The sequence below is a fragment of the Triticum aestivum genome, chromosome 6A (assembly GCF_018294505.1).
Source record: "Triticum aestivum cultivar Chinese Spring chromosome 6A, IWGSC CS RefSeq v2.1, whole genome shotgun sequence".
NCBI classification, from domain to species: Eukaryota; Viridiplantae; Streptophyta; class Magnoliopsida; order Poales; family Poaceae; genus Triticum; species Triticum aestivum.
In genome coordinates, this window is record NC_057809.1 from 535,738,669 (window position 1) to 535,751,171 (window position 12,503).

A 12,503-nucleotide genomic window follows, 5' to 3' on the forward strand; every position below is an offset into this window, starting at 1 on the left:
ATTCTTGTGAATTGTTGAAAAAAAATTGCTTGTTTCTTTGATGTGGTTGTGGTGCTTCTCTTGGATTAGCTTCTTCTCTTCTCCCAGCTTGAGTATGAGCTTTTCTTTAACATCATTCTCTTTGCTACTCTGCTCATACATATCCCAAAGTCTGCGAAGTGCATTTTTCACGGGTTCTGGCCATTCTGGGTCAATCCATTGAACCAGACCACAATTGTCACCTTCCTATAATAATTCAGACAAAACCAGAGTTAACAGCCACATTCAGAGAAGTCACTTGGTACCTATATTCAGTTAACAACTACATATATTCAGTTAAACAGCTACATACATTCAGTTAATAGCTACATATATTCAGTTAACTGAGCTCATTTAAAACCAGACACGTTCAGTTAAGCATTGATTAAACTTGACACATTTTCCCCTCAAAACAGCTGATAAAACAACATCTTCAGAAAACTAAGTACACAACTATATTCAGTTAACAGACATATAAACCTATATTCAGTTCACTGAGCATCAAAGAAAGGATTTGTATAATGTACATGTACAAGAGAGGACCTGCCACTAACCTGATTACCGCATCCATAAAACCTACGGCCAGTGTTGATTCCTTGAAACACAACAGCCCTATGAACAGGAAGGTTGTGATAGCACATCGGTCCTCCGGCAACAATACCGCACCACTCCGGGTCAACAATGGTCTGTGGGATCTGCAATAGTGCAACAATGCTCAATATCCCAACTCAAATTCGTGAAAACTAAGCTCAAATCGAAGAAAACCCTAACCCTAAGTCAAAGAGAAATGATACTCACATAGGTCTCGTCCTCGTGCGAGTTGAAGAGGGGGGACACAGAATCTTCGCTACTAGTTTCGCCGTCCTTCCAGGACACCATCGCTGCGGCGGCCGGCGGCGAGAAATGGACGGCGGAGGCGGTGGCGAATGAGCCGCAGGCAGAGACGAAGGCGAGAGAGAGGGGAATGGACGAACGGGTCGTGCTGGGTCGGGCCGGCTCATTAGGTCAAGGTGCAACGTCGTCTAACGGCGCGCGTCACGGGCGCCGTCTCCCCCTGGACACGTGGCGCCTGACAGCGGGCCCAACCGGTCAGTTTTCCACTCAGACGCGCCAAACCGTTCAATCAGTGCTATTTGAAAACTGTCAGCGCAAACGTGGTGGTTTTTTGAAAAAAAAATGAAAGGTGGTGGTTTTCTGTTTTAGCGTCCCCTAATGTGGTGGTTCTTTGCAATTTACTCTACTAACAAATATGTTTGCTAGATATTCAAATACAGCCAAATGAAAATGTTTTTATATTTTCTGAGTTTCTGATTCAGGATTGATAACCAAAACCAACGAAAATTGTAGTCTTTTTTTAAAAAAAAGATGGTGGATATCTCCATCATCATCTCCTTGATTGCAAATTTTTGTAAGTAGCTTACCAAGCTGACTGCTTGGTATCTCCATCATCATCTCGAAATGTAAGAACTTTTATCCATGTGCAATAATCTAGACATGGCATCTCTAGACCAACGATTTAACTTCATTGAATAGGTAAATCAAACACAATTAGATCTCGATGTTCATATGTGCCTTAACTAAAGTCAAACTCGATTTTTAAGACACCTGATAAAACTAAAGTCAAACCTATCTTCCTTTTTTACATCTTGATGTTCATCTCTTCCTTAACTAAAGAAACTATGAACGATAAAATTTGTACAAGCTCGACTAACCTTAATTTGAAGCTAGTCTATCAAATCATTGTACCGTCGTTGGAAGACCACATACATGTGAAGATCAAGGCTACAAAAGAACGAAACACAAAAACTAAAAACCACATAATCAAACTCGACACCAATAATGCCACCACCACTATGAAGAACATATAAAAATCTAAAAATCAGATTACCTGGGGATAACCTGCAAATTGACCACGTTAACTGCAACTTCAAGGCAATTGCACGGCCTTCCCGTTAGTTGCTTTTCTTTCCATTCCAGGAAAGAAAAGAAAATGTGCAATGCAAACCACTATAAAGGCCTTGATAGGCTTTATAATTCTACGGTCGGCCCACTTCTGAACTTCACGTTAGTCGTCGTATAACACCGTGCCCCTAAGGAAAGCCCAGAGTAAAAAAAACTAAAGGAAAGCCCAACATCCAATCCTCCTGCATGGTGCATCTGGTCCAGCCTCACAGTACCCTAAAAAAGTTCTGCTCCGGCCTCACCGCCATTGGGATGCTACTCCAGCGAGAGATTCGGTTCGCCTCTGCTGCCATAAGCAGGCGGCCTGAGGCCTCGTCATCCACCTCCTAAGATTTCATGGTGGAACACGCCGCCGTCGTTCCTCCGACCGAGCGCGTCTTCTCTCAATAGGTGAAAGTTCTCGAAACCCGATTGATGCTTCAGAAGTTTCCTTTTCCCCCGAATAGATGGATCTTTCAAGAATTGAAGCTTTTTCAGTCTAGCCGATTGTTCGGAAGTCAATTTTGGATTGCATCTTTTCCCCCAACACACATTCTTCAACTGGCTCGTCCCAGTTTGCAACCTTAAATCTTGTACTGTAGATATTTTACTGTACCTTTTACTACTAGCTGATCTTATGCATCGACACCAGCTTCTGTTGCTGCAGACGAATCTCTCCGGTGATCCTGTGATTGTGGGTCCTAAGTCCTAACTAAACCGCGCATAGCAGCCCAAACCGGCTGCCATGGAGACTCCAGCTGACTCTTCTGTCGACACCAGCAGGTAAGCCTCTGATCTCTACTAATGGGATGTAAGTTTGGCCTATTTGTTTAGGGGCACGGTGGTGACGAGCCTAATATTTGCTACGTTTGGTTTATGTCATCCCCCTCCATGCACATTGCCCAGGTGGGTGCTCGAGAGTTGATCTTTCACGTCTTTTGTATGGAACTACTTCAACAATTTAACCATCGTTACAGGACTTCTCTTTTGTTTACCTCTGTCTATAGTTCCTATGGGAAGCAATGTTAATCAAGTGTTTGGTTTTTTTAGCCAAAGGAAGTTACACAACCAAATAACATGTAACATAAAGCATGTCCTACTGATTTTTCCATGAGTAGAATAAAAGATAGTGTTGTTAAACATGGAACCAAGATACAGGAAAAACTGAAAGGGTAATGTTTCAAGTCTAAATGTTGTCTTCTTGATCTGTGAAGCTGGATCCAAGTGTTATTTCAGCTTGCGTTAGTAATTTGGATAACTTGGACATCTATATGTGTTCCGATTTTGTTTTCAGTATCTATTGTATCCTTGTCCTTGCATTTTTCAAGAGCTTAACTTGTTTTCCTTGATTCAAGTCTGTCCATGAGCACTTCAGAAACAATGCTTATGCCAAAGATCTACGCGAAGCCAACAAGGTGAATTTCTGTTTATTTCATTCGATGTCATATATGGCTGAGTTGTTGAACACTTCCAAGGTCTTTGAGTTGTCAATATGAATTGACTAATTTGAATAATTGAGCTTAAGTCGTTGAACCTTCATTAGGCTATGGTTTCTTTGTCCCTTTTGAAGTATGTGTAACATGAGACCATGTGCAACTGTTCGCTTTGGCTTACTTCTGTTTCAGTTTACATTCTTATTCAAGGAGTTAGACATAATGCTTGATTGGTACTTAGATGGTGCTAGTCCTCAGAAACTGTTGGTACTACTGATTGGCTTGTGCATAGGTCTGGAGTACCTGGTTTACAAGTTAAGCGTCGGTTAGCGTGTTACTGTGCACTATATGATTGGGTCCTAGTTACATTGTGCTGGGGTTGGATTCATCATTTATGTACATTTTGGTGTTACTTCTCAGAGTATATAACTAGGTCACAATTTTATTTCCTTCCCTAGCTAGAGATTGCGATGGGCATGAATGCTGAAAGTAGTGCTGGCCTAAAGCAAGGCCGTATCTGGGTTTGGCTTCACAATGTTTGGACTTCACTTAGGCCTCATTTGGTTTCATGGGATCCGGGGGGATCCCTGGCTTTTCCCCGGCCAGAGAAACCACGGACTAAATTCTCCCCGGGTGATCCACCAGCGCATTTGGAGACCCAAGAGACAGGGGCAGCCCCGCCCTTTCCCTAGGTGAGGCTTCCACGCCTCGTGAGGTCAGGGAGAAAATCCTCGTCGCTTGGTATCGCGAACGAGAGGCGGCGGCGACCAGATCAAGAACTCCTCCGCCGTCCAGCGCCCCGCCCTTCATGGTCCAACGCTCCACCGTCCCCCGGCTCTCCTCCGGCAACTGGAAGCAGCGCACCCCCATCTCCCTCCACCTCCACGCCCTGCACCTCTGGCGGGGGCGACGGCGACCCGAGGTCGTCACCATCTCTCTCCGCCTTGAAGTTCCCTCACCTCCGGCAAAGACGACAACCAGGAGGTTATCCTCCTCTTTCACCAAGGTATCCCCTCATCCTCCTCTTCTACCCGAGTGTTTTTCTTCTCCATGGTGATGCCTTCCCTGCCATTCGCGGACACGAGATGAGGAGCTCTGTGCAGATCCAAAAACCTCCTCTTTGGTCTGCTTCCTTTTGTTTGCAGCTCCCCCTAGCCCCTAACATGCTTGATTTGTTCTCATGGAAGATCCCAACAAATTATTATGGAAGAAAAATTGTTGTTTCTTGCCACTATAGACTGAATTGATGATTGGTGTTTTTCTTTCTGCCATCAAAATGACAAGTGGGAGCAGCAAGATTAGATAATCATTTAGTTATACTAGTATGTATATTGTCATAACTTGGAAGAATTAGTGATGGGTAATCGCTACTAACCTGTGTTCTGGCGAAGTGCCAAAGTGGTAATTACTATGTCGTTCAGGACATGAACAATTGAGTGTTGAATGCCAGCTTTGTGTAGGTTTAGTTCAGTCAGCTTCCTATAGGTTTGTTTTTCAGCTAGCTTGCTGTTAACATGTCATTTGTTGGATATTACATTTTTCTATGGCAGATTAAAAATATAGAACTATCTATGATTACTTGGCACATATATGTAGCTTCTGTAGTTTCTTGTGCACTCTGTACTACCAGCATTTGATAGGTTGTACTTGGTGTGAAATTCATTGATGTTGATTTACACAAGTTTCATATTCATTGATGTTATTAGAATATCACTATGTTTGTATTTACTCTATTCCTAGGCTCCCACCTACTTGTTCTTAGATGGTATTATTATTGCTTAGCAATCTGTTCTGTAATATGTTCTAGCTAGTGTATATTCATGCGCTTCTTGAATGTATTATGTGTTCTAAAATTGTTTAGAAAAATACTATATGCATCCTTTGTGCCATAAACTGATAAGTATTTAATCATGTATCGAATTCTGGTGCTTTGACATTGTAAGTGTTTTGCTTTATCCGAAGACGTTGTGTTCAATTGCTTGGTGCCTTTCGATTTGTTGGTCATTGAGAATATTTTACTCGGAGCAAGAAAGGTATATGACGCAATCATCCCTTTTACACTGTCATTGAGGAAGATTAAATTCTGCAAAACTACTGATCTTAATTATGTGTTTGTTCTGTTACTGTCATGCAGAATGTTCTTAATTCTGTTTATGCACAACGCAATCTATGGCAACGCCTAGGGCATCTAGGAACCATGCATATGAGAAAGGTCTTGTTGATATAATGCTTGACCACAACAATCCCATCTATAGAGGTCAAAATGGGTGGTTGGCTGAAGGGTGGACTAGCATTACAAATACATTCAATCAGAAGTTTCCACTAGCTCATTTTACCAAGCAACAAATCCAAGAGAAGGAGAAGGATTTAGAAGGAAATTACAAGGCAGTGAGAGATTCTCGGAAATAGAGTGGCACATGATGGGATGATACACTTTGCATGATCATTGTTGAACCTGTAATATGGGATAAGCTTATTAAGGTTAGCTCTTTTCTTGATATATCGTTTGTTCACTGCCATTCATGCTCTTCAAGGCATTGTTTTTATTGATCCTAACCATACAATGTTGCTGCATTCAATAGGACCATCCGAGGGTAAAGAAGTTCCGTTCGAAGCCATTCATGCTCTTCAAGGCATTGGCTTCCCTGCATGAAGGTATGTTTCTTGTATCATGTGTTTCCTAGCCTAGTAGCTAATACACTTCATCTTCTTGTGTTCTTGCTTATGTTCATGCGCTTCTTGCATTTATTATGTGTTCTGAAATTGTTTAGCAAAATTAGTATATGCATCCTTTGATTTCACCTCACAATTATGACAAGCGAAGAAACTTATTATCTTGGCTAGTACAATAGTTAGATATGAATCCTGCATGATGTCTTATCTTTGAAGAGACTTAGGGTCCAGTTTGAGCTGTTCTTTTTCTTTCTTTCTGGAATGGGAGATAGTAAATTAAGAACAAGTAGTTTACTTAGTCAATCTAGGTTATATTGCAAACAACCAGTGTTAATTATTTCAGTTAACTTAAGTAGGACCCAGTAATCTACTTTGCTTCCAACACACATGCTTATAAGCAAGTTACGGTAGCACATAGTACATAGGCCGCATTCCCATTGAAGGCGCCCCTGTTTATTACTTGTTTTTATTGTTGAGACTCCCTTGGACATAACTAATATGTTGATATTTTTCATTTTTGAAGTAGGAAGTGTTGCTTCAGGCGATCTCAACTTTATATCAATTCCGCGAGTGGATTTAACAAGTGACGCAATTTCTTCTATGGGTTCCCCTATGAATGATGTAAACCCTTTCTCCTCTACCAATCTTGGAGCTGGTATGTCATCTTCTGATTTGCAAGACCAAGGGGCATCAAGAAGAGATGAAGCTGAGCGTGCGACGTCAGCCAACTCTGAACAAAAGGGAGTGGAGTTGATGAAAAAGAGGAAGCACAGCCAGGTCGCTTTGGCGCTTGAGGACTACATAGATTTCCGGAAGAAGCAAGATGCAAAATTAGATGAAGCGTTAAAGGAATCAAAGTAAGATAACTTTTTTGTTGATATTTGTAGCGATGGGCTATAGATCTTAGTACCAATGCATGCGAGAGCTTTAAGTATAATCATCCAAGCACAGAGGTATGTCTCATTGCATCTTAAACTTTGTTATCTTATATAAGTGCTCTCTCTTGTTTAATGAATATAATTTATATTCTGTTTTTGGATGTATGTCCGTAATGAAAAAGTGGAGGATTTTCATCATTTGCTAATGCATCTCTCCTGTGTGATAAGTCCGTCCATAAAAATAATGGTGATGCCTTAACTAGTTTTTCAAGGATGAAGGGGAAGAGCATGAACCTGGAAAAAACAAGTTTGTCGTAGAGAAACTTAGCGCGATCTGGTATGGTGGCGCTGACAGAATAAATTGCATATACTTCAAAGTACTTCTCATTCTCATCTTGTTTATTTGTAGTGTTGGTACATTTGTTGCTTCCGTACATGCCATCCTATATTTTAACATGTGCAATGGAATGACCATCGGGTCGAGGATTCCTGGTAGCCCATGGAGAAACTCTGGTTAGTATCTAATCTGGAGTTAAAAAAATGTATTTCAAGTGCAATGAATCCTTCAATGCTCAGCGCTTTCCACTTAAAATTAAAGAATTTGTTCAAGAAGGCCATTAGGCGAAAAATCTTACCACTGTCAATGAGTGCTTGATATCTTATTTCTTAAAATTTTGGCTAAACACCAGATTCACTGATGGTATTTAATTGTCCTGTCACATTTAAAGGTGATGTTAATGGCTCAATCCTTGACAGGGCGGGCCACCGCACAACACATCAACATCACGCTTTAAAATGTGACAGGACAATCAAATACCATGTGTTGAGCCAAAATTATTAAGAAGAAAGAAGATATCAAGCACTCACATGCAGCGGTAATATTTTTCGCCTATGACCTTCTTGAACAAATTCTTTAATTTTAAGTGGGAAAGCGCTGAACATTGAAGGACTCATTGCACTTGAAATACTTTTTTTTAAATAACTTCAAATTATATACTAACCAGAGTTTCACCATGGGCTTCCAGGAATCCTCATCCCGATGGTCATTCCGTTGCACCTGTATCAACACTACAAATGAATAGGATGAGAATGAGGAGTACCTTGAAGTATATGCAATTTTTTCTGTCGGCGCCAAGTTTCTCTATGACAAGCTTGTTTTTTCCAGGTTCATTGTTTCCCCTTCATACTCGAACAAACTAGTTGAGGCATCGCCATTATTTTTATGGACGTACTTGTCACATAGGACAGACCATTCCATTAGCAAAGAAAGAAAATCCTCCACTTTTTCATTATGAACCTACATCCAAAAAGCAGAAGATAAATCATATTCATTAACAAGAGAGAGCATTTATACAAGATAACAAAGTTTAAGATGCATTGAGACATACCTCTGTGCTTGGATGGTTATACTTAAAGCTCTCGCATGCATTGGTATTAAGATCTACAGCCCATCGCTACAAATATCAAAAAATTGTTCTCTATCATCCAATTGAAGAGCTATCTATTGCAGAAAAAGCGAAGGCGCTATGGCTTTTCAAGTGCCCAATGAATCGAGAGATTTTTATCAATACCAAGAACCCAAGGATTAGGCTTTTTTGGTTGAAAGAGGAGATTGCTGCAATTGAGAGATCATAAGGTATCCATCTTTGCCATGTAGTTTCTTATGATATGCTAGCTAGACATCCAATGATTTCTACTAGGCTTTCTTTGCTATGCATATAGTAGCAGCTAGTGAACTTTGTTAGACACTTGATTGTAACCTTAGTTCAATCAGTTGGCCTGAAGCTAGAACTTGCTCTGTTGGTAGCTATAATTAGAAAGAGGATGCAGAGATAGTACTACCAGCTTGCCAAGTGCCTAGCTACTTAATGATTTTATTTCTTTACTTTCTTTTCTCTATTGCTTTGATTAGGATATGTTGTCATTCATGTGAACTTTTGGCAATCTGCTTGACAAATGATTTACTCATCAGGGAAGTAACTTGTCGTACATCATCAAAAGAGCCAAGCCCGGCCTTTAAGAGGGAATGCAATCATGGCTAGACACATTATGAACTATTTCTGTAATTTTCCTTTTGTACCATCCATGTACAGTGCCATGTATTACCCCCTTACTAATGAAAATCGAGTTACAGTAGGGATTTTCCCTATTGTGTTTGCCCAAAAAAAGTAACTTGTCGTAGCAGGAGTGTGTGCCTAATCTTGTTATTAGTATTAGGTGCATATGATTAGGTCATGTGATTGGGTTCATGTTAATTTGCAAAATACACCATCAGATTGCACATTTTCAAGCATATTGGTTGGGTTCCTGAACAGTCTTGTGGCAAGCAATGCAGTCTTAATTTTATTATGCACAGTGCACACATCATATGTTGGTTCATACTATATTGTTCGAAAGTGTCCCTGCCTTGACATGGCAACTTGATAATCCAGAACTTTTTAACCATGATCCTAGGACCGATATTTGAACCATGGTGAAGGGATGGATAAGTTGTAATATTTTTTTAATATTCTATAATTTACATGAATTATGAAATTTTATTATGTGCATGTGGTTTTTGTGGTTGTTTTCCAAAATTATTTGTAGAATTATTATCTATGAGATCTGGTGTCTTATACCTGACAGTATGTGAGGGATTGCCTAACCTTCCCCTGTATCCATTTGGGCACCTGGGGCAGGGGAACATCTCCCACGTGGTGGGAGGGGTCCCATGAGCACAGGGAAATTCCCCTACGGGTTTATTGCCCTGGTTTTTTCCAGCCCAGCAACCAAAGAAGCCCTCATCATGGATTTGGGTTTCGTTGTTTTAACCCGTTAGCATAGTTCTAGGTCCTGTATATCTAAAGCCAAGTCCATTTATGAGTCAAGGAAAAAAGTGATTTCCTAGCTGATCTTCCTTCATAAATTGTGTAATGAAGAAATGTTTTCATGTATCTTTTGATTGCGGGAACACTATTGGAAGCGCTAGACGAAGATTTAGGAGTCATATGGTACCAGAGAGAGCCACAGAACACTATTTGAACACGATCATGGCAGTTGCTTGAAATCTATGTCAATGTTAAAGAAGGTATATTGCTCTCACAAGTAGGGAGTGAGAACAGAGTGGAATGGATTTTCGGTATGGCTGAATGGACGGCCATGGTGGGCTTGGGCCACGTGTCACAATGAGACCGAGGCACCGAGCAACATATGTTGCATCCTAGTGGATAGCATAAGTGTTCCCACAAGTTACATCAGATTTGTTGGGCTCACAAGGAAGAAAACTCCTAACCAAAGCACTATCGTGAAAAAAAATGCTAACCAAAAGTACATTCGGTTTAGCACTGGCTTTACCATACATCCGCTTTCATTTTCTTATGCAGTGACGGGACGCTGACCCCAACAGTACCCCGTGTCTCTCCTGGTGGGAGACGAAGTGAACTAACCCTCGCTCCAGCTGTGTAGGCAAGGCTCGCCTTTGAAGGTGGTGAGCAGATCGCCGAGCCGGAGAAATCTCCTCTGGTGTTGCTTCATGTGGAGCATCCTCGTGTGGACACACGGCTCGGCTCTGGATTACCAAAAGCTTCTACGCATTTGCTAATTTTGAGGTGCCCGAAAAGTTCAGAAGCGTCAGTTGATTTCGGAGACAAGCACAACCTTGAGTGCGAGATATGGAGGCAATGGCTGGCAGCAGACTCCATGACGAGTGCGAGCCGCGAACGAGCATGATCAAGTTAGAGGCTTTGACTCTTGACTGTTACGGTTGGGGTGTGGGGTCGTCTCGTCACTGGCGCTAGAGAGCGGGCAGGGGGTTAGAGGTAAGTACAGTAGCACCGGGAGCGTGGGGGAGGAACAGACTCTGCACGCCATAGGAAGAAGAATAATAGTGCGCATGATGATCTAAAGGTACCAAAAATTGTGTTAGGTTGTTTTTTTAAGTCGCCCAAGGAATATGCGGCCTCAAGCTTCTACCATAGGAGGAAAGGTACAGCTCTGCTTCCCCTATAGAGCTTCCTCTTTGGTTTACATCCTGCTTGTGGACTCGCGTGGTAGTGCTGGAGGCTCCTTCATGATTCCCGTCGAGTTAATTTTCATCGATATTTCTTCGCAAAAAAAATCATCGATATTGTTTCTCTTTTTATTTTTCTTTCTCATGGATCGTGTGATGCATACCGCGTATGTAACGTTTCAAATGACATGAATAGCAAATTCTGAAGAAGAAAAATAATCTATTTTCTAGGGGGATGAAATTAAACGAGTGTTCTAACATTCTGCAAAATTTTGTCATGAAAAGACATCCATAGTAGTCTGTGCTAAAAACAGAAAAACGAGTGCTCCAAATGTGTGTTTTGAGTCCCGAATTTTTACTGTTCATGCAAGTGTATATGAGCTCGGGGGCACCGGGGCAGATAATCTTTCTTCCCAGCTACAGTGTTGCACCGGCCGTGTTCCTGAGGCAACCAACTTTGAGCACATATCGGTATCCTTCTCCGCTTGACAATTTTCTCCCGGTCTGCTCGTTCTTGCAACCTCCCTGCCGTGAGCTGGTGGGATAGGCACGTTGCTCACGGCAGAGACGAAGCGACCGACTCACCGAAAGCTACCTGCGCCGACTGACGAGGAAGAATGTGCACTGCACTTAACTGAACTGTTTCAAGCTCGTGAGAATGCATGCATGCGTGAAGGTGGCAGCACGAGAAACCGCGTGCACTTCAAAGTTTGAACTGGTACTTGTCAAATTAACCGGCAGGTCACACACGTACGTAAAACCCATGGAACTTTCGTACTTAATTACCTAGTCCTGCCATGCATGGGCACGGCACGATCGAGCTTCTCCCGGTATAAATAACCGGCCAAATCTCCCAACATAAGCTCACAGCGGAAGAGAGACAGCACCGTGAGCTTAATTAGTTGATCAGAAAGTTAGTACGACCACATCTCACCATGTCCAAGAAGGTTTTGGTGGCCATGGTCTTGGTTCTCATGGCCATGTCCGGCTCGTGGACCCGGGCGGCAGCGAGGCCACTGCCAGGTGACGGGTTGCACGCCGAGGAGCCCGCCTCTGCCGGCCCCGTCCGCGGTGTGCTGCCTGGACCGGCATCACAATGGCGAGGGCACATGCTTCTGCCGTTGGAGAAGAAGACGGGGGCAGGCCTATCTTGTGGCACCAATGATAAGAATAACGCACATTGCCCCCCGTAGAGATGAATGTACGCCTTACAGCAAATTCTCGTGCCTTTGCATGGGGCCAAACCTGAAGCTATATTCGATTCGTAGTGATGTAACGTGATAATCGATCGCTAGGGTTCAGAAGTTTATGTTTGTTAATTTCTTACAAAATCATGCATTTTCCCTTTAATTTTAGTCGGAGTTTGAACTTGAGGACATGTGGTAGTAATCATGTCCTTAGATCAATGTACTTGTTTGCAATGATCAAACAGACAAGTATATTGGTTAAAAGCAACCTCATCTACATATATTGGTAGGATATTTAAATGTGACGAAATGAAAATGTTATTTATTCTCCGGAAAAGAAAATCTCTCTCTCTCTCTCTCTCTCTCTCTCTCTCTCTCTCTCTCT

General features: G+C 42.0%; 1 protein-coding gene across 1 annotated transcript; it reads left to right on the forward strand.

The window, feature by feature from the left end:
- Positions 1 to 3,645: 3,645 nt before the first annotated feature.
- LOC123128332 (uncharacterized) lies at positions 3,646 to 9,431 on the forward strand. Its single transcript, XM_044548303.1, is given in 6 exon segments — positions 3,646 to 5,425; positions 5,527 to 5,873; positions 5,975 to 6,047; positions 6,589 to 6,922; positions 8,454 to 8,579; positions 8,916 to 9,431. Coding segments are annotated over 4 exon segments (798 nt in total). The 5' UTR covers positions 3,646 to 5,425; positions 5,527 to 5,561; the 3' UTR covers positions 8,533 to 8,579; positions 8,916 to 9,431.
- Positions 9,432 to 12,503: the final 3,072 nt, after the last annotated feature.